At 45.3% G+C, this 22,080-nt stretch overlaps 1 protein-coding gene and 1 non-coding gene across 6 annotated transcripts in view; both read right to left on the bottom strand.

Annotated features, from left to right (window-relative positions):
- The window catches only part of MTHFD1L (methylenetetrahydrofolate dehydrogenase (NADP+ dependent) 1 like), a 196,375-nt gene extending 176,082 nt beyond the window's left edge, over positions 1 to 20,293 (bottom strand). For all 5 annotated transcript variants that reach the window (XR_003793716.1, XR_003793717.1, XM_029223967.1 and 2 more), the window contains exons 1-7: positions 19,854 to 20,293; positions 15,671 to 15,755; positions 14,457 to 14,507; positions 14,298 to 14,351; positions 10,092 to 10,216; positions 7,715 to 7,815; positions 6,162 to 6,298 (exon numbers count right to left, since the gene is read on the bottom strand). Coding sequence is in view for 3 of the 5 variants with exons in the window: in XM_029223967.1 (XP_029079800.1) it covers positions 6,162 to 6,298; positions 7,715 to 7,815; positions 10,092 to 10,216; positions 14,298 to 14,351; positions 14,457 to 14,507; positions 15,671 to 15,755; positions 19,854 to 20,074 (774 nt within the window). In the remaining 2 variants the exon portion in view is untranslated. The remainder of the gene's footprint in view (positions 1 to 6,161; positions 6,299 to 7,714; positions 7,816 to 10,091; positions 10,217 to 14,297; positions 14,352 to 14,456; positions 14,508 to 15,670; positions 15,756 to 19,853) is intronic.
- LOC114896406 lies at positions 6,822 to 6,955 on the bottom strand. Its single transcript, XR_003793786.1, has one exon. It is a non-coding gene; the product is annotated as a small nucleolar RNA SNORA70 (small nucleolar RNA).
- Positions 20,294 to 22,080: the final 1,787 nt, after the last annotated feature.

Raw genomic sequence — 22,080 nt, 5'->3', positions numbered from 1 at the left:
CCTGGTGGCGCAGTGGTTGAGAGTCCACCTGCCGATGCAGGGAACACGGGTTCGTGCCCCGGTCCAGGAAGATCCCACATGCCGCGGAGCGGCTGGGCCCGTGAACCATGGCCACTGAACCTGTGCGTCCGGAGCCTGTGCTCCGCAACGGGAGAGGCCACCACGGTGAGAGGCCCGCGTACCCTCCCCCCGCCAAAAAAAAAGCTAGGGTTTTCCAGGAATTCCCTGGTGGTCCAGTGGTTAGGACTTGGCGCTTTCACTGCCGTCGGCCTGGGGTTCGATCCCCGGTCAGGGAACTAAGATCCTGTAAGCCATGTGGCTCGGCCAAAAAACAAAAGCTAGGGTTTTCCCCACAACCTCTGGAAAATAGATTACTTTTTCAAAATCTCATATGTATAATACACATATATTTAGAATTTTCCAATTCCCTTTTTAAGGCCTTTTGTATGCTACGTACCGAATTTAAAGTGGAAATGACTTTGTGATAATTTAGCTTGGCTCAAGAAAACAGCCTACTTTGATCCTTCAAGTGTGAAAGACCTGTATTTTTCCTTCTTCTGTTAGTGCTAGTTTTGACGATCTCCGTGCTCAGGAGAAACAAGATCCTCTGAGACAAACAAAATACAACGCTTTTCTTATTCTGGGGTTATTTCTTATACACGCAGCTGGGATCGACCTGATTCGTTGCAGCTGGAGGCCGTTTTGCCATCATCTTCCAGCTGCGCCCGACCACAGATTCAGAAGAGGCTTTCCAGCCAGCGGAGCAAGTGAGGGCGTGTGAGCACAGCCCCGGGGTGCCTGCCAGCCTCTCTTCCCAGGAGAGGGGTACCACTCCGCCTCATAAATACTAAATGCAGAACATTTGCTTTTGGTATCAGAGTGAACTCCTTGGGGTGAGGAAGAGGACATCTCCAAATCTAGGCCCATTTTCACAGGGCGGATGGCTGTCCCCTCCTACATAAGGGTGTCATTCCACTCCAGGGGCCTGGGGAGCTGAGTGAGGGGCCTTCGTTTGGGTGGAGGAAGGAGGGCGATTCCTTATCTGGACCCAAAAACATCACACCCAGTGCTTTGGGGTACCAACAGCTGATGCTCCATAGTGTGTAGCTGATTTGGGTCAGTGCCCAGACATTCTTCCCCTCTCCCATGTAAATACAGAATGCCTCTCAAAGCAGAATGCATCTTTGTTTTGATGCTGCAAAACAAAGCAGGAAACTTATTCTTAATTTTCAATCATACACTCCGAGGGGCATAAACTATGAAGCTACCAAATACAGAAGTCAACTCTCTTTTCTGTACTTCTCTGAAAAGGCCAATCTCAGTTCTCATGTTCAGACTCCATGAGATTTTATGTGTAATCGGTGTCCAAAGACTATCTTTAGATCTAGGCAGGCTGCTAGAGAAGGGAGCCATTTCTATTTAACTAAGTCAAGGTAACTACCCCTCAAAATCGTAGGAAGGACCACCATCCCTGGAGGGAGTGACTGGTAAACCAGGAATCCCCAGGAGACATGATTCGAAGTGGAGCAGCTTGAGTAACACAGGCATCAGGGAAGGAAGAGGTCCACAGCCCTGGAGGTGAGGACCAGAGGGAGAGCCCGGACTGGCCAAAGCTGGGCACCCACTCTCTCAGGGACACTGTCTCTTAGTTTCCCTCCAATAAGGAACCCTGGGTCCTGATCTTTTATTATCTCCTTACAGTGTGATTACCCACTGGCCTTTCCATTTCCACACTGAGGATCAACTGCACATCCATATGGTGAAACTTGCCAGTGTCCTTCCTGACTCACCATCAATAACAGCCAAGCTATTACCAGGGATCCTGTGCTAAGCAAACTTACGTGATCACTGAATTCTCACAGCAGCCCCATGAGGCAGGGAGTATTATGATCCCCATTCTCCACATAAGGAGACAGGCTCAGAGAGGTTAAACAACAGATAAGGCTTGAATCCAGAGCTGTCTCCACCAATGCCTATGTTTTATTGCTTCCCGAAAACACAAACGTTGTCTCTGACTCCAGACCTTCAAAGACAGTTCCTACTGGTTGCAGCAGGCTGCAGCTGCTTCAAGGTCATCCCAAACTTGAAAGGCTACGTGTAGTTTAGGAGGTGGTGGACAGGACTCCAGTGTTACAGTCCCCTCCTGATCCCCAAACCCTCACCCCCCTGGTTTTGGAAATCCCCCACCAGATGGCCAACAGGGGATCTTGTCCCATGTCAGGTACAAATAAGCAGGTAAGAAATGCTTTTCAAAGATAACGTCCTGTGACCTAATAGCTATAATCCTTTGCTTGCTCTTTGCTCTCCCTGATACTTAGCATTGTTGATAATGAGAAGATAAATGGGCCATAATCTTAAAATGCACTGTTCAGATGCACTTATAATGCACTATGATCTTAAAATGCATTGTCGATGGAATTAGAAAACAAAAATCCGAATCTGTTGTTAAATTTATACTTTCAAGGATTCTCACAGTGAAGGCTTTCCAAGGGTGGACACAGCCTGTCCCATTCAGGTGTCCTGGACACTAACTTGGGCCTGGGTGTTCTTTGCACCACATTAATTGCCGTCACTGTGGTCTGCGGAGGGCGCACTGACCCTCTGAAACCAGGCCCCGCAATGGCCTGTGTTTTAGAAAGAAAATGTAGGAATATTGAAATGTCAAATGTCAGGCAGAAGCATGGAGGCATATCAGCGGGAGGTAAGTGACTAGTGAAGTTGGCTGCTAGCACCAAAAACTGGAAAGATACAGCCTTTATCCTGTGGTGTGAGGGGAGCCTGTTGTATGTAAGTAAGCCAGGTAGAGAGGGCCAAACACCAGAGACCAAATGAACTTTAAAGACAAGTACAGGGAGCCCGGAATTTTCCCCTATTTTTGGCTATAAAGTTGAAGCAATAAAAAGAGTGGAAGTTGACAGCCTGTAAGGTTCACAGTGGTGCCACCCTAGGTGCCACGGACTTAGGAAAACAAAATGTGTGTGCAACGTCAGCTACCGAAAAGCTTCTTAGACATGCGGGAACCAGAGTGCTATTCAATTTCTAGATTCTCTAGAGAATAAAGCCTTGTAATCATCGTTCTCAAAGTTAGGGTGAGCTTTATCCAAAAGAGTCAAGGTGATTTATTTCCATAATAAAAAAAGCACTTTGAAAGATGCCTTTGTTGTTCAAAAATACAGATACAACTAGCAAAAGTATCTGTGACAGCTGTGAAAACACTGAAGTGCCAATGAAGGCATTTTTCTCTTTTTCGTCACAGCTGTTCAGTTCAGGGCAAGTTTACTGTCCTCTTCTACTAAGCTTCCCAACCTAAAATCCTGGCCTCTATGAAGTATGAAACATTGTCCTTGAATTTTCTTGAATAGGCTGCCACCACGTGGTGACCACTAAAAAAGCACATAGGTTTGAGTTTAATTGCAAGACCACGTTGCTGGGCTATTTTAAAACAAGAAGGAATTATGTACATCAGATCCACCTGCCACTGAAAAATTACAAATCTCAGTCGAGAGGCCCGTCTCCCCTGGACAGGACTACAACTTGTTGGTTTCCATCCTCACGCTGCAAAGTGAAGAACATGTATTTTTAGATTTTAGTAATTTATTGTACTTAATGCGCTTTTAACTTCACTTTGCTTGAAATTTGTGAAATTCATTGTCAGTTTTTGAAATTAAAAACTTTATTAACTATTTCAGACATGGAAATGTAAAAGCATAACATAACACACCTGAACATCCAGCCCATTGGCTAGTTTAAGGAAAGGCATGACCAACACAAGTGAAGGTCCCCTAGTCTCCTCTTACCTACCTGCACATCTTTGTCCTGTCATGGTTTTCCTGATCTGGTTCACAGTTTCTACTCCTTTCTTTATACTTTTACTTTATATGTATGGAGCCCTAAAAATATATACGTGGTACTGATTTAAAACCCTATATAAATGGTGTTAGATGAAATACAGCCTTCTGCAACGTGTTTTTTTCCAATGAATGCTGTTTTTAAAAATTCTTTCTTGTTGTATTTACAGCTCTAGTTTTCTTCAAAATTGTCTTGTTTTTGTCCTTGTGCTTCCATGTAAATGGAATCAGCTTGTCATATGTCAAGCTGATTATGTCAGGGTTCTTTTTTTTTTTCTTGCGGTATGCGGGCCTCTCACTGCTGTGGCCTCCCATTGCAAAGCACAGGCCCTGGACGCGCAGGCTCAGCGGCCACAGCTCACGGGCCCAGCCGCTCCGTGGCATGTGGGATCCTCCCAGACCGGGGCACGAACGCGCGTCCCCTGCATCGGCAGGCGGACTCTCAACCACTGCGCCACCAGGGAAGCCCGACGTCAGGATTCTGATTCTAATTTATAGATTGATTTGGGGAGAATTAGTATCTTTAAGATGAGTCTTATTGGGCTTCCCTGGTGGCGCAGTGGTTATGAATCCGCCTGCCGATGCAGGGGATATGGGTTCAAGCCTTGGTCCGGGAAGTTCCCACATGCCACGGAGCAATGAAGCCCATGCACCACAACTACTGAGCCTGCGCTCTAGAGCCCGTGAGCCACAACTACGGAAGCCCGCGTGCCTAGAGCCCATGCTCCGCAACAAGAGAAGCCACCGCAATGAGAAGCCCGTGCACCGCAACGAAAAGTAGTCCCCGCTCTCCGCAACTAGAGAAAGCACGCACGCAGCAAGGAAGACCCAGTGCCGCCAAAAATAAATAAATAAAATAAATTAATTAATTAAAGAAAAAAAAAAAGATGAGTCTTCTTATCCGTGAATATGGTTATCTCTGCTTTTAATTGGGTCTTCTTAATGACATTCATCAAAATTATATAATTTCTTTCAAAAGGTCAGAAATAACTTTTGCTAAATATATTCCTAGATACCTTAAATTCTCATTGTTATCATAAACTGTATTTCTTTAAAAATTAATTTTCTAACTGTGGGGAGTAGTGTTTAGAAATGCAATTGATTTTTGCATGTTGATCTTATATCCAAGAACCCAGATGAACTCTTACTAATTCTGATATTTTAATAGGTTCTTTTGGACTTTTTATGTAATCATATTACCCAGGATTGATGACAGTTTGGTGTCTTCCTTTCCGATCATTATGAATTTTCTTCCTTTCTTTCTTCATATTACTGCATTGTCTAGGAATTCCCACACAATGCTGGTTAGGAGTACTAATAACAGGCGCCCTTGTCTTTCCTAATTTAAGAAAATGTTTCTAATATGTCACTGTTAAATGAGATTTTTCACTCTAAGTTTTTATAGATGTTTTATCTTGTTAAGGAATTTCCTTAAATTCCTAGTCTAATGTTTTTCTCAGGAAAAAATCATAATGAATATTAGATTTTATCTAGTGACTTTTCTGCATCTACTACGGTGACAGTATAGTTTTTAATCTGATAATGTGGTAAATTACATTAATACATTTTAACAGATTTTAATGTCAGACCCCCCTGCAATCCTATGATAGTCCCAGTGGGATACTGGATTTGGTTTTCTATTTTGCTAACGATTATTTCATCTATGTTATAGGTGAAATTGGCCTGTAATTATCCCTTAGCACCTTGTCATTGTCTGCACTGGGCACTCATACAATGAGTTAGGAAATGTTCTTTTTCTATTCTCCAGAGAAAATGTTCTTTCCTGTGGTAACTCATTTATAAAACGACCTAGTGCCTTTTTTTGTTTGCTTGTTTGCTGGGTAGACTGATTCAATGTCTTCAATTATATATAAGAGTACCCAATTTTACTTGAATCTGTTTTGTAAGTTACAGTTTCTAGGAAAGTTTTCATTCCATACAATTTTTCAAATTTATCCACATAAAGTTGTTCATATTCTCCTTTTTAAAAAATAATTTTTGCTTCTGTGGTTATGTCCCCTCGTTTGTTCATAACATTGCTGGTGTTCTCTCTTTTTGTCTTAATTACTTTGGCTAGTGGTGTGTCTATTTTACTAGACTTTTCCAAGAACTATCTTTCGGCTTTGCTGATAACCTCTCATATTACATATTTGTTTTCTATTTCAGTAATCTCTGCTCTTTTGTTTTCATCCTTTGAGATTTTCTGCTGTTCTTTCTCTAACTTTTTATGTTAAACGATCAGCCTATGCATTTCAGTCCTCCTTCTCTAATATAGGCATTGAAGGATATGTTTCCAACACGAAAGATGCTTACCTTGCTTTGAAGCTGAGGTGTTTTCCACTGGGAGCTCATTGTCATGGACCCTTTTCTCTGGAACAGGCATTGCAGGGCGGCTTCCAAAGACCCATGGGCTCCTATTACCAAGATCTTCTTTCCATCTAAGTTGACACCTACCCACCAAATGGAAATTCAGTATTATAATCAAAACTTCGAAGTCTTCCTCCCATACAGCTTTAATGTAAGGAAAAATAGCTTTTATTTTAATTTAATTTTTGGACAGGAAAGCAGCATTTATTGGTGGGCGTGATTAAGGAGGGGACAGCGCCAATGCTCTCATGAGTGAAGGGCTTGCCATTTGTCCAAGGGGCCACGATTAGGGATGTATTTGATCCCACAGCTATCTGGGATGAGCCACTTTTCTACCACCATGTTTTCATATTCATCCGCATTAAACTTAGTAAATCCCCACTTCTTGGAGATGTGAATCTTCTGGCGGCCAGGGAACTTGAACTCGGCCTGTGCAGGGCCTCAATCACATATTCCTTGTTCGGCAGCTTGGTGCGGATGGACATTACGATTTGGCCAATGCGGACCCAGGCCACTGTGCCCTGGGGCTTTCCAAAGGCACCGCACATTACCTGTCTGGAGCCCAGACTGGGGACAGCACGGCAGACATGAATGTCCACTGGAAAGGGCTGTCTCGAAGTCCCTTAGGGCAACCCATACAGGCAAGAGGCTGCACACACTACCAAGGAGGCTGCTGTTTGCAACCATGGCACACTGGGCTCCCACGGGGAAAAGAGCAGGGTTGGCTTAATTGGCTGCAAAAAAATCGCCTTTTAAAACTTGGCCCTCTGAGCACCAAACCTACAATGACTATAAGCCATAACTTATTCCTTCTTTGCAAACTTTATGGTAGAGTGACCTAGAGTCATCATCCTAATTATCCATATGATGGAAAAACACTGTCTCTACGGATTATCTCAGAGATTTGAGCTTAATGGCTAGTGTCCTAAAGGCATATCTTGAAAATTAATCTTCTAATAGAACTTTGGTATATATTTTGGAATTTTTGTTCAATCATTTCATGTTTGGGTGTAGGGGAGGGGCATTGTCTCCTTATCACTCAAGCTGGTGTACAGAAAAAATTAAATACTGATTACTGAAAGAGATACTGCTCACTGATAGATCCTAATCTAGGTTTCTATACCCTAAACTATATCTGACAGCTTCTTCTTTTAAGTTTTAAATATAAAACTTATCTAGGTTTACATATTGACAGATATGAGAAGCTGAAACTTGAAACATTTTTCATTGTGGTTATTTTGAGGGTTTCATAAGAAAAACTGAGAAAACACAGGTTAATCATTCATCTTTACCAATTTCTCTTTAAAATTATAATACAGCTAATCTTATTAGAAAAATTTGCCAGTCATTCATATCTCCTAAAAGATGAGAAAAATAAAGCTGACACTAAATATCGCTTCTGTGTTTCAATAAGTATCTTCCAGAAACAAATCCTTACTAAAAACTCACATAAATAACAAAAAATAGAAAATAGCAACATTTCTGAAGGTGCATCATACCTGACTTTTCAAGAAGTTCAATTACAGCTCTGGCCACAGGTGAAACAAAACACTCATGGGCGTCCCCACGTACCAACTTCCCCAGGTTTACATCCGTTACTCTGAATCCAAAAATAAGAGAACAAGTAAGTCAAGCTTGGCCAAAACTCACTCATCTGTAATTCACATGAATTAATCCCAAATAACATCTAAGTCAATATTTGATATGACGAAATACAATTTATCTTTTAAGGCAGGACAAGAAAAAATTAAATATAAAATTCTCTCTGCGTGGTTGTTTGGGCCTCGTCCCTCCCTCATGTGCAGTGTGTATCTTGGTTAAACATTAACCAGGGCTTCCCTGGTGGCGCAATGGTTGAGAGTCCACCTGCCGATGCAGGGGCATGGGTTCGTGCCCCGGTCCGGGAAGATCCCACATGCCGTGGAGCGGCTGCGCCCGTGAGCCATAGCCACTGAGCCTGCGCGTCCGGAGCCTGTGCTCCGCAACGGGAGAGGCCACAGCAGTGAGAGGCCCGTGTACCGCAAAAAAAAAACCCAAGAAAAACCATTAACCAGAGCTCTTCAAAGATGAGAATTCCTGCTTATTTTTTTCTTCTGACGCTAGCGGTGTAACTTCTTAAAAGACCAGTGTTCTTTCCCAGCTCTGTAGGGGGTCATGGTGACTTGCTGCTCGCTCTGTACATGCTGACCTGGACTATGTATCCTTGGTGAACTTTACGTAAAACATCAGTATGTCATTTTGATGTTCGATCCTTTCTCTCAAAGATGTATATGACTGTGCCTTCGACTTCTAACAGGCGGAACAGTTCTCAGACCATCCTGAGAATCTGCTTCCTGGGTTATAATCCTTGGTTTGGCTTGAATAAAATTCCCTTTCTTCCTTCTTTACTTGATCGTTAATTGAATTTTCATCGACAGATAGGTAGGATATATTAAATTATTAAATAGAAATGAAAAGAGTGAGCAGGAATAGAGGTCATTAGCTTCTAGAGCAGCCCCTCAGGCAACTCCAACATGGTCCCTAGGAGTCAGGACGACGTTGGGCGTTCTGGTTCTGCCTGGACAGCAGGACCGCAGCTGGAGGCCACGTGGGGCTTCACTGCACAATGCTAGGGAGCTCTGTTCAATGGACTACATGGAATGGTGGCCCTGGATGTGTGCAATGCCGTGGTCCTGCAGCCACTTTATCCTGAGGAAATTTACATCTCCATCAATACCAAAGTCCAGAACCAATCCTAGAAATCAGGGGTGACCTAGCAAGACTTGGATTCAAGGTCTGATCCCCACTCGACATCAGTACTTATCTCCTTAAGGAAATCAAGGAAAAAAATGAGGGACCATGTCCTTTCAATGCCTTCTGTGTTCTTCCTCGGTCAAACCAAGGACAAAATAGTCCCTAACTATTTAGCTTAAATTGATGGTCTCAATACAGGTTAGTAACAAAATAGAGATACTTGGAAAACTTTTCATAATTCTCTCTTTTTATGAAAGACTGGAAACCACATCTTGATACCCTAGGATTCTGGATGTTTTCTAATTGATTAGAGCCTCTTCCCCCGTTATGGTTTGTCTGCTATAGGATCGGAGATTTTCACGACAATCTTCTACCCATGTTTGAGTCTGCCCTAAGTCACAAGAGAAGGCTAGGATAATGGGGGAACCTGGGTATGCCAGTGAGGTGCTGGTCACTCAATCCAGTCCCTACAAGACTAACGTTATAAATTTGCTTATGACCCTGGAATGCTAAATATATCACGTTCTTTCTGGCCACGATACAAACATTTCTTATTTCCATGTAGGAAGAAGAGGTTTTTAACTTCCAGGAAACATCATGAGCTCCCATATGGATGGTCAGCATTCCCTGTCCCGTGAAGCTTACGTCATGACATGAGTCTAAGACCAATATCAGAGCACCTGATATTCACAGTTTTTCCCTCAAATTTCAAATAAAACCTCATGTTATGAATGTAAGTGCTTGCTTTGTTTTCCTCCGCTGGCCTGGGACTATGGCAGAATGTGCTACTGTGGTGAAGCAGGCCCCTGGGTTTTTTCTCTCGTTTGGTAGAATTATTAAGGAAAAGGAAAAGCTATTAGAAGAGGAGAGCTGGCTAAGGACTCTGTAGGTCAGACAGGAGCTTCTCAAATGAATATGATTTGGCCAAAATGGCACCCAAGCACTACAAAAGGGCAAGTGTATTTTCTCAAATACGTACTTTCTTAAGCATCATTTTACAAGCCCTCCAACTCCTGAAATATTTAGAATGATTTCATTCATGGCTCAATTACTGACATAGTTGAAAGAGCAGAATTTTAAGGAATTCACAGTAGAAAAACTAGTTTAGCAATGAGTCGATTGTTTTCTTTTATATGTTCTCACCCATCCACATCTTTTTCTGGTTTCAAGGCATTGAGGATTTTGTTGCTAAATGAGGTCTCGGAGATCTGAAGGGCAAGGCCATGTATTCTGGTGTCTTCATTAATCTTCAGGATCTCATCTATAATCTAAAGTGAAAACTAAAGTCAGTTTTGCAAAAATAAGACCCAAGAACAGACGCTTTATGTCAAAAATAGATTCATAAAAATGCATCTGTTTTAGTTTCTTTTTTCTCCTTGTTGAAGACCTGGTGTAAAGCAGAATGAAGAAGTCTATGTTCCCTCTAACCACGTTTATAAAAGCTTGGCTGAATTTTTTAGTGACTTCAAGTCCTTCTTATCGCTCTATTCTCTGCCAGAACAGAACAAAACAAAACCAAAGCTCAACGGTTAATAAAGCTGAGATCAGCAAAAGACAATTCCCTGTCCACAATCAGATTTGAGCCCAATGCAATGCCAACTTTCAGGGAGGCCAGGGCTCAGGAACCTCGAGCATTCCAACCTGGCCCAGAGAAGCCTGTGTTTCAAGCACAGTGTGCGTAACCAAAGCTTACTAATCATGACACTCGGGCCCTCCTGTTCTCTGGACCAGAATGGCATGTAGAAAGCATTTCCAAAGGCTTAGGACGGAAAACCTCTAAGCATAAACAGCTCCATTTTACAGGAAACACTAAAATAATTTGCTGTTTATGAAAAAGACCAAAGCAGTTTGGGAAGCTAATATAATCGCTATTGAATGGCCAGGTATGTCTTTAAATAAGCAATGCTCTGGCCTCTCTGTTTACCTCTATTTTACGCCAGGATTTCACTTAGCAATGTTACTAGTTCATAACTAAGAGAGATTCTAGCTCGTAGATATGGATCTCACTATGAGAAGTGTTGGTTTACCATTTCTGTTTTACTATCTAGCAAAAATCATGATGGTATTTCTACCTGGTAAGAGAAGAAAAAGCTATTTGATATATTCAGAAAACTCAGAAAGAAAATTTTGTTTAATATTCATCATTCTGTCATTCATTCAACAAATGTTGAATGTTTTGAATATCTACCTTGTACCAGTTCTGAGTAAAGGAAATACAGTTGTAAAAAATATCTGCCCTCATGGAGCTTATATTCTAGTAGAGAAGACAAGACCAATAACAACAACAACAGGGACTTCCCTGGTGGCACAGTGGTTAAGAATCTGCCTGCCAATGCAGGGGACACGAGTTCAATCCCTGGTCCAGGAAGATCCCACATGCCTCTGAGTAACTAAGCCCGTGCACCACAACTACTGAGCCCACGCTCTAGAGCCTGTGAGACACAACTACTGAGCCCGTGTGCTGCAACTACTGAAGCCCACTTGCCTAGGGCCCGTGCTCCATAGCAAGAGAAGCCATAGCAATGAGGAGCCCGTGCACCGCAACAAAGCGTAGCCCCCGCTCGCTGCAGCTAGAGAGAAAGCCCGTGCACAGCAACAAAGACCCAATGCAGCCAAAAAATAAAATAAATAAAATTACAAAAAAAATAACAATAATAATAGTATAATCTCTGAAATTGATATGGAGTGATGGCGGGTAGGGGGTGGTCAGACGGGGTGGCATCTATACATAGAGCCCAGCCAGAATGAAGTGAGGGTACTATTGTTACCTCCAACGTAGTTAGAGGTAACAACGACAACAAAATCTTAATAAAATCTTAATAAATTAAGATCCTTACTCTTTTCCAACATAATAACACCATCATATAAATTCCCATTTATCAGAATTTCAAAGAAAAAGAGTGAATAAGTGACTCCTTGTCAAAAAAATAAGCCAAGGGGAACCTAAAGGAGAAGGAAATCCAAAAAAAGAGGGGATATATGTATAAATATAGCTGATTCACTTTGCTGTACAGTATAAACTAACACAGTATTGTAAAGCAACTATACTCCAATAAGAATTTTAAAAAAATACTGTGACAAACTGGAAAAAAAAAATTTGAATGAAAAAAATTAAATAAGCCAAGGGGGAAAAAAAAGTCAAGGGCTATCAAAACAGCGGCAAAACAATCTAAGAACATGCAAATTCCACTGCAGAAAATGAGTGTCCTCTGCAAAGGGAAAACGCATTTCTCCGCATTCTGTTAGTACTGGTAGGACAGGTGTCAGTATTGGTAATATCTTACAATGGCAAGTGTGGTAGAAACTGTTTGCCCAATATCCAATTTCTGTTCTTTCTTAGTAATGAACTCTTAATTTTTAGCTGTGCTAAGAAATGATCTCGGGCCACTTGGTATAAAGACCACATTTCTCGCCTCCCTTGCAGAAAGGCCAAGCAATTAGGTTCAGGCCAGTGGAATGCAAGCAGAACTGTGGCTTTCAGGAGAAAGACTGGGATCCTGACTTTGGTCTTTGTCTTTCCTTTCTCTTGCTGGTGATAAGAACTTGTTGAACTAAGCCCTGTGATCCTGGAAAACAGGGATGGTTAAGAAATGCCCCCATCCTGTGTGGACTGCAAAGAACCACCTTCCCCATATGATTCTGACACGACCATCCAATGCTCCCTAGTCTCCAGACCCCACAAAGTTCTATTCTTTGTTCATAAATGATTTACTTGAACTGCTGGTCTCCACTGATCCATCGGCACAAAATGTCTGTTAACCAAACTTTGGGTAAGCTTCTTCCCTTCCCCCGGGTTCCTAACCTTTGACCTACCCTCGGTCTGATTGGCCAACAGCTCTACCACCACCCAACCTCCCCGGGAGAATAGGCTGGCCTCAGGGTAAACATTCTCTCATCTGCTATCCCATCAAGCCACCCTTTCATCCCACTTTTCTCACACTGGGTTCTTTCCTCCCTATAGAAGAGAAGCCTTTTGCTTACCTCTCAAAGGTGTGTCGAGCTAACGGGCAGAGTGTGCAGTCCCTTTCCCCACCTTGCAATAATCCTTTCAGATTATGTCTCTCCTCACTGAGACTGGATTTATTTTCTCTTTGACGCTGGCTGGAATGTGGATGTGATCTGTGGTGCTGAATCTGCCATCCTGGACGAGGCAGCACAACAAAGACCACAGCGCAGCAAGATCCAGGGAGCCCGAGTTCCTAACGACTCAGTGACGCCACCACACCAGCCAGGGACTGCCTACTGCTAAACTTTATTCACACACAAAAAACTTCTGTGTTATTCCAGATTACTTAAGGTTTTCATCACTGCCACAGCCAGTCTGAAGAAAACCTAGCCATAGAAGGAGCAGACACCAGGATGGCCCATGGTCCAGTTTCCTAGGCCCTACTTATAAGGGTGACTGCTTCTCCCATGCTTGAGATGACACTATGAGGACTGGTCTTCCCTGCTGGTGGAAACAACTAAAGCACATACAGTAGCAACAAAAGAACCCTATGGTGGTTTTTCTTTTTTTGTTTGTTTTTTTGTGGTACGCGGGCCTCTCACTGTTGTGGCCTCTCCCGTTGTGGAGCGCAGGCTCCGGACGCGCAGGCTCAGCGGCCATGGCTCACGGGCCCAGCCGCTCCGCGGTATGTGGGATCTTCCCGGACCGGGGCACGAACCCGCGTCCCCTGCATCGGCAGGCGGACTCTCAACCACTGCGCCACCAGGGAAGCCCCCCTATGGTGGATTTTCATCAGCTGCCCACTGAAGGATTCACACAAGCTTAGCCTGAAACATATCTTCTCCTTTATTTTATCGACAGGGCAACTGAGACCCAGAGAAACCAAAGAATGGTCCAAGCAAGGCCAAACAACCCGTCAGGACACTGCAAACCAGAACTAGTCCTCCAGACACTGATAATTTCCACTAGACGATGCTGTTGCTACAGCTGAAGAAACACAACCAAAGTCACCACATCATAGGTCACATCGTCAACAGAAACACATGGTAAGGAGATAACAACAAGGTCATACTGAATAGCACAGGGAACTATATTCGATATGGTAATAAACCATAATGGAAAAGAATACACAAATGTCTATGTATAACTGAGTCACTTTGCTATATACCAGAAACTAATACACCATTATAAATCAACTATACTTCAATTAAAAAAAAAGGAACATGGTAAGGGACAGATAGATCAAGGAGCATCTACACTAGTGGGAAAAATGAACTATTCCCTCTAAAAGTTCAGCCCTAAGAAAAGGCTTGTTCAGTTCTGACCACAACTAAGAGATGTTAAGAGGTCTGTTAGGACTGAAGAGGAACACAAAATAAGGGTTAAGTGTGCTCCTGTATTACCTCATCTTCACTGCTATCTGCAGGAAGACAGATGTGAGCGATGTTCAGACCAGCCTGCAAAGAGAGCACAGGGAGATTCTGTCACGGAGAGAAAATGAATCTATCACCCTAAAATTAAAATGAAGTTTTAAAATCATTCAAAAAGTCAACAATCCTTACCTCCTCAGCCAAATTCTGGTTTACTTCCTGCATCAAGTTATCATCACCTGCCTTGGGAAAGGAGAGCAAGAAGGGGAACGTAACAACATAAAAATACCGTGGAAAGGCACAAAACAATACAAAGACTAATTCTGTGATTATACATTATCTGACTACAGAGACGATAGGGAAATGCAGAAAAAGAATCTTATTGCTCATAAAACGGGACTAAGGGCTGGTATGTATCAGCGTGTCAGTTTCTCAGGCTTTAAGATATATCACTTTTGAAAATAATACTCCTCATAGGGCGTATATAGCCACATAGGCAGCATTCCTTTCTAAGTGAGGACACCTAAGACGGGTGTTTAGGACTTGCCCTTGGGTGAAAAGCTACCAATGAGCCAAATTCCAGGAGGCCAGGCTCTCGTTTCGCTTTTCTTTCCACTCTTCTCACTTGCTTATCTATCTTTGTAGGGGGCGAGGAGACAGACCCCAAAGAGCGCAGGCCCCAAAGTGGCTTGAGCATAGCTCTCCAGTCTTGAAATGACAGCGCTGATGAAACTAGAGGCTGCTACTCTGATACACTAAGCGTGCACCAAAAACCACAGAGGCAGCCCAACTGGGCTGTGTGACCTCACAGGCTTGGCTCAGCGCACCACTTCCCTGCACCTGCGTCACCTGGGTGTGCCAATGAGGGCGGCAAACAGTGCCAACTGCAGCTGGCAATGAAGGGGCCGTGGCTAGAACACAGACATGGAACTCCCAAGTCCTGCCATGCCATGGCTTTTGGCCCTTCAGACTCACGGCAGGCTTGAAAAGACTGAGTAGTAAGATCACCAAATACCATGTCTCAGCAAGCATCTGTCTTCCACAGAAACAAAGTGGCATGTTTTTGCCCATCCCACTCAAATCACATCTGATCAGCATTCATAATGGACCACATTATATCCTGTGTAATGCAACTTACATGAGCACCTACATCCTGACCTCCGGAAGCTATCCGCACCAAAAGGAGACAGACTCAGACAGAGTGGTACCTAACCTGTAATCCTGAAGAGGCAAAATGACCAGATAAAGGGGGAAATGACAACATTTCCACATGATCTTTCTCCTCCCTCCCCTAAGCCCGAGTGGGACTTCTGTGACAAGAAATGCAGCTGGTCACCTGTGTACAGTTGTCTTCTAAATTAAAAGACATCCTAAAATAGCAAGACAGAACCACATTCTTAGCTTACCTGAATAATAGCAAGAACCGGCTTAAAGGCAGGGTTTTTTCCTTGCAATAAACTCAGAACTTCTTTCGAATTCTGAATGACGTCTCTGCATTGAGAAAGAAAAACAATATAGTCAGGTCTAGGTTAATGACTAGAAAGGATGGATACAACACATTTTCTTAGAAGGTTTTCTACTCTAAATGAAACTAATTAGACAACACAAGGACAGGCTCCTCCAAGTGTGGAAAGGGTGGAGGGAGGGGGAGGAGAACAATCATGAAATACCTGGCGTAGGGCTTCCCCGGTGGCGCAGTGGTTAAGAATCCGCCTGCCAATGCACGGGTCACGGGTTCGAGCCCTGGTCCGGGAAGATCCCACATGCCGCGGAGCAACTAAGCCTGTGTGCCACAACTACTGAGCCTGCGCTCTAGAGCCCACGAGCCACAGCTTCTGAGCCTGTGTGCCGCAACTACTGAGCCCGCGCGCCTAGAGCCCGTGCTCTGCAACAAGAGAAGCCACCACAATGAGAAGCCCGCACATCGCAACTAAGAGTAGCCCCTGCTCGCTGCAACTAGAGAAAGCCTGTGCGCAACTAAGACCCAACGCAGCCAAAAATAAATAAATAAATTTATTTTAAAAAAAATGTTGGCTCTTACAAATGAACTTATTTACAAAACAGAAACAGACCCACAGACATAGAAAACAATCTTATGGTTACCAAAGGGGAAGGGGGGGGGAGGGATAAATTAGGAGTTTGGGATTAACAGATACACATTACTATATATAGAATAGACAAACAACAAGCACCTACTATATAGCACAGGGAACTATATTCAGTATCTTGTAACAGCCTATAATGGAAAAGAATCTGAAAAAGATATATCTATCTATATACATATAGACATTTATGTATAACTGAATCACTTTGCTGTACACCTGGAACACAACATTGTAAATCAACTATATTTCAATAAAAATTTTTAATTAAAAAATATTAAATAAAAAATTAAAAAAAGAAAGTTGGCTCTTTTTCCTCTCACAATAATAGACAAAAGGCTTAGCCAAGGCAGTACCCAAGCTTCAGTGCTTAAGACCACCTCTAAGTATCATCTCTTGTCTCCATCAGGGTCTTGCATGCACAACAGCTTTCAAAAAATGCAAGGGGAACTTCCAGCCAGATCCCATCAGCAATAAATGGCCATGAGCAAAGGGACAAGGCAGAATGGCCAGGGGCAAAACTCCTCCCAGTTTTAGAGAAGAATTTGACGAATGTAACTGGCAGGCACTGCTCTTGTAGGTGGATGAGGAGAGAAGGGTGCTCAGAAAACGTTTAAAGGCTTCAAAACTCAACCAGGATGAGCCTTCCCACAATCAGCTGGGCTAGAAGACATAGAGTAAATGGGAATGCAGCTGTCTACAACCCAGGAAGGTTTTGGTTTGTTTTTAAACACTTGGGATAAAGCAACTTGATTCCCAGTGAAACAATTGTATTGTTGTGTTGATAAACCAGACTATATGTGAAAGTTCACAAATCACCTTATAAACGAGCAAGAATCTTCTGTCCGACAACATGCGGCTGAGGACCACATGCCGTAGGCAGGTTCTCTGCCTTTCTTGGCTGCGAATTTGGGCCATACTGGGTCCTCATTTCTGGCTACTGTGGGAAGGCACTGGAGTGCGGGTCCCAAGTGGTTCTTGGCAATGTGTATATGGGTCATCTGGAAAGCGTGGTAAAGAGAAAGGCTTTGTGACTCAGCCCAGAAAGTCGGACTCCCTAAGTCTGGGTGGGGCCTGGGAATGTGTGTCTTCAACAAGGAGTCTGGGTGGCCCTGAAGCACTCAGGGGAAATCAGGCCTCTGGTTGACTAGCGTGGGCAATTCACTGAGCCACTAAGGAACCCGTTTCCTCATCTGTAGAGCAGGCGTACTACAAGGACTCTACCTTTGTTCTTACAATTGTACAGTGTTGTTCTGTGCCTCAAAGCTATACCTGAACGCTAAAAACACTCCTTCCAAAAGCAATTTTCCCAGAAACACTTGTAGCACCTACCCCTCAATAAAATGAAGGGCACACGACTGTAGAAGCTGACACCTGTCACCAACTCTGCTCATAAAGTTGGCTAATGCCCCCACAACTTGTCACACGTGTGACGTTTCATTCTTTGGGGTTATTCCTTATTCTTCCATTATTCTTACAGTGCCAAGCAAAGCAAGCAAGGAGTTGTCAGGCTCAAGAAGTCTAGAAAGTAGCATAGATGTTTCTCATCAGAGATTTTTCTGCCCTGGGTGAGAAAAGTTGCCTCCTCAACTTCTGGTTGGAAGGTGACTTCTGCATCCTATACTGTCTTTGGACCCTTACCCTGAAACCAAATCCCCCTAATACCTCTTATCCAGTTTATGATTAATCTCTCTATCCAAAACTTTATTCCTTTTCTTGTCCCCTTAATCCTGTGCTAAATGAGCAATAATCAACCAGAGTCAGATGACTAAAATTGCTGTTGTTGGTAACATCGTTAATATACTAAAATTGCTATCATAGATATCTTCACTAACTACAAACTCAGGCTGTTTCTCCAGGGCAAAATGATCTAACAGACCTCTGGCCAAGGACCACCCGGCTAGAGAAGCATAAACCAGAGACATCCCGACTGCCGAAACCACAATTAAGACACGCTGGACTTCCCTGGTGGTCCAGCAGTTGACTCCCCGCTCCCAACGCAGAGGGCACCAGTTCGACCCCTGGTCGGGGAAGATCCCACATGCCCCGTGGCTCGGCAAACAAACAAAAAAACCCCAAAACCTCTATCTCAAAGACCAAGTTGGAGTGGAGTGGATCTGAGGCGTCCCTTACTCCCCTGCAACAAACACTGTACCTGCCTACGTCACAACCCGGTGTCAGTAGACTGGGTGTGCTGCACATCTGGCGAGGATACCCCAGTTCGGTTTGGTAACAACCCCTTAAGATGAGCTCAGCTGTACACTGCTTAAAATCTAATGACCGGAAGAGACCTAACCGCGACGTCCGGAGAGAAGACAAGGTAAACTGAAGAGTCCTTGGAGCCATAGGCCACATCATGAAGCGCCTTGGAAACAGAGGGAGTAAAAAGGTAAATTCATTTTCAGAATGAAGGCTAGAAGGAAAAGAGAAGAGGATGTCAGCGGATGGACGTGAAGAGCTCGCTCCATAACATGGCATCCTGGAACTAGGAATTCTAGTTAGGGAAGGGAAGAAAGGGCTTTCCCGCGACCCCCAGGCATGTCCGGAGCGCTTCACTCAGACAAGGCTCTACTTCCCCTCGCTCCCACCGAAGGGCTAGGAGAAGCGGCTAGGGTGTGTGTGGGGATCAAGGGGGGTGGGTACGGGGGTGGAGAGGGACCCGCGAACGTCTCCGGTGGGGACAGCGGAAGGCCGGCCCGGGGCTCCCAGGCAGAGTTCGCCTCTCGCTCGGGAGAGAACTTTGGAAATAAGGCTGAGCTGGGGATTCCGTGCCCAACGTGCAGCGATGCTGGGAACGAGACGGCCCCGACTTCTCAGGCCGCCCTCCGCGCGTCACTGGGTGGGCCGGGCCGCAGCCCTCCCACGCGCAGGAGGCTGCGGCGTTTGGGAAGTGCAGACCTCACTGCAGTCATTGTACGCCGCCCGCAGCCAGCGTCCCGAAGGCGGAGCCCCTGCGCAGACGGGCGCCGATCGCTGGGCCCGGGGCGCTCCCGCCGCAGCCCCGCAGCGCCCCGGCCCCCACCCCGGATCCGACCAGTAGGCGGGCGGCCGGGCTGGCGCGGCGGGAGCGGGCGCCCCTCCCCCTCGGGGCTCCAGCCCTCGCCGCGCCTCCCCTTTCCTGCCCAGGCCGCGCCCGGCATCAGAGCAGGCGGCGGGAGGTGCACGTGGAGCGAGGCGCGCGGTCTGAGCTGCGCAGCACCCGCCGCGGATGCCCACGCCCTCCCGACCCCCGCCCCTCCGACCTGGGCCGGCCCCAAGAGTCTCCGTCCTCCGGCGCGGCCAGCCCGCCCTCCCGGTGCCCGCGCTGTCCCCCACCAGCTGCCGTCACCCCTAAAAGTTGGCACCAAACACTCGCGACCCCGTGCTCAGCGAAGCCCCCACGGAGGCCCCCGGGGCCCGGCCGAGACTCGAGAGCTCCGGCCCCCCCACCTCCTGGGTCTCCCCCGGCCGCCGGGGACTTGGGCGGCGGCGAGCGCCGGACACTCACCGGACGATCGAGTCCCGCGCTGGGGGCGCCCGGCTGCCCGGGCCCCGGCTGCTCCCGGCCTGGGTGTCCCGCAGCCGCCGCTGCCCGAGCAGGCCCTCCCCGCCGCCACATCCGCCGCCCCCGCCGCTGCTGGCGAGACAAAGCTCTCGGAGGCGGCGCGGCGGGCCGGGGGGCTGCAGGCGGCCGAGCTGGCGCAGGACGAGCGGCAGACGCGCGCTCATGGCGAGGCGCGGGCGGCGCAGCGGGGACGCGGCGAGGCGGCGAAAGCGGGAGGCTGAGCTCAGAGACGCAGCGGCTCACGTCCCTCCTGGGGGTGGCGGGGCGGGCGCCAGGCGGGAGAACCGGACCCGGCCGGTAACGGGCCAGCGGCAAGAAGGTCCTGGCTATTCTTCCTCAGCGGAGAGGAGCCCCTAGGGGGCACTGCGCTCAGTGGCCGTGACGTTGGGAAGGTGGGCGCCTGTGGGGCGCGGGGCTGCTGTTCGAGTTGCCTGGACGTCAGGGACGGGCACTTTCTGGCACTTGCGAACACAGACTCGAAATTTGGCTAGGTTAAAAATCAGAGGAGGGTGGGGCGTGAGCATGGGGCTCCCTTCCTGCCCTGAGACAGTACCTTCTTGCTCCGCCTAGAATGCCAATAACATCCTGCCCTCGGGTGGCAGTTTGCTTCCTGGAAGGGCAATTGGTTTAGGGTTTGCTTATGGCTGGGGGCAGGGGAAATAGAGGGATTGGAGGTTAGAGCTGATAGGTACAGGGTTGTTTTCTGAGGTGATGAAAATGAAATGCTTAACTGTTTATGGAGGAGCATCAGAGAAAACACCAGAGGATCTGATGCTGGAGCTGAGTGTGTTTTTCAAATATATATACTGTTTATTTATAATGTATATAGAGAAAAGCATAAAGTAAAAAATAAAATCACCCACAATACTATTGCCAAGTCATAACTGTTAATTTTGATCTCTTAATTTTATTTTAACTTGTATTACGAGATTGTGACCATATTATATATATAGGTCTCTTCTTCACTTGCTATATCTGTTTTCATGAAATTGGGAAGGGATAGTACTCGAAATCATGACTTATAGTGGCTATATATTATAACCTAATCTATATTGTGGATAGACCATAATTTATTTTACCTTTTCCTGATGTTGTTTGTATTGTTTCCAGTTTGGTGTGAGAAATAACATTCTTTCATTCGCTTGTTCAGTAGCTGTGTGTTGAAGGCTTTCTATGTGCTGGGGGAGGGATAGGAAGGTCAGTTGGGGCCACACCTGTGGTGGCAATATTTACCTGTAACCTTTTGCAGAAGCAGTTCTCAGAAAATTTATAACTGCTAAAAATGTTAAGTGGAGAAGAAATAGCACAGGGAAGTGGAGAATAAACAACACAGCCACAACTTCATATAAAAAGGCAACCCTTCCAATCATACTGAATTGCACGGAAAAGTGTGGCATTTTTGTGAATTGCATGGCTCAGCATGGCACAGCAGGCCCCAAAGAAGACACATTCAACACTTCATGAACTATTCTGTATGGAAGAAAGGTTTGAATAGAAAAGATCAAGTTTAAAACTGTACACCTAAGCTAAATTGATTAGGAAGGGTGAGCCACCAAAACTAATTTGTTACTGGAATCCATAATATGGAAATGACTCAGGCCATATAGATGTGCTACAAAGCCATCTTGAAGAAGGCACTTTGGAGGCTGTTTTCAGTGGTCACCAAAAGCTTACGGCAATCCACACCTTTAAAGCGATACTCTCTTTTAATTAGATCTCACATTAAAGTATAATAGGGAATTCCCTGGCGGTCCAGTGGTTGGGAATTGGCGCTTTCACTGCCGAGGCGGAGCCCGGGTTCAATCCCTGGTTGGGGAACTAAGATCCCCGCAAGCTGTGCAGCAGGGCCAAAAATAAAAGTATAATAAAGTTCACCTAGAAGCCATGTGGATTTTTTGTTTTCTGTTTTTCTTAAGTGAATTAACATACTTTCTAATCTTAAAAAATTTTAGGTGTTGACGCTGATGGTCAACAATGGTCTGTCCCATTATGATATGATTAACTGCGATCTTATATGTAATTTTAAGAAATCACTTTAAGGTCTAGGACAGCAAATGCCTGTGCCGATCAAGCCAGTTAAAGTATTTTACTCAACCTGTTCAGGTCCTCACGTGGATGACCATGGAGGCCTCTGTCCTCTGCTCACCTTCAACTCCCTCTTGGGCCCCAC

The sequence above is a fragment of the Monodon monoceros genome, unplaced genomic scaffold, assembly GCF_005190385.1.
Source record: "Monodon monoceros isolate NGI ecotype Baffin Bay Population unplaced genomic scaffold, NGI_Narwhal_1 Super_Scaffold_15, whole genome shotgun sequence".
Classification (NCBI taxonomy): Eukaryota; Metazoa; Chordata; class Mammalia; order Artiodactyla; family Monodontidae; genus Monodon; species Monodon monoceros.
This window is presented reverse-complemented; position numbering and strand designations above follow the sequence as displayed.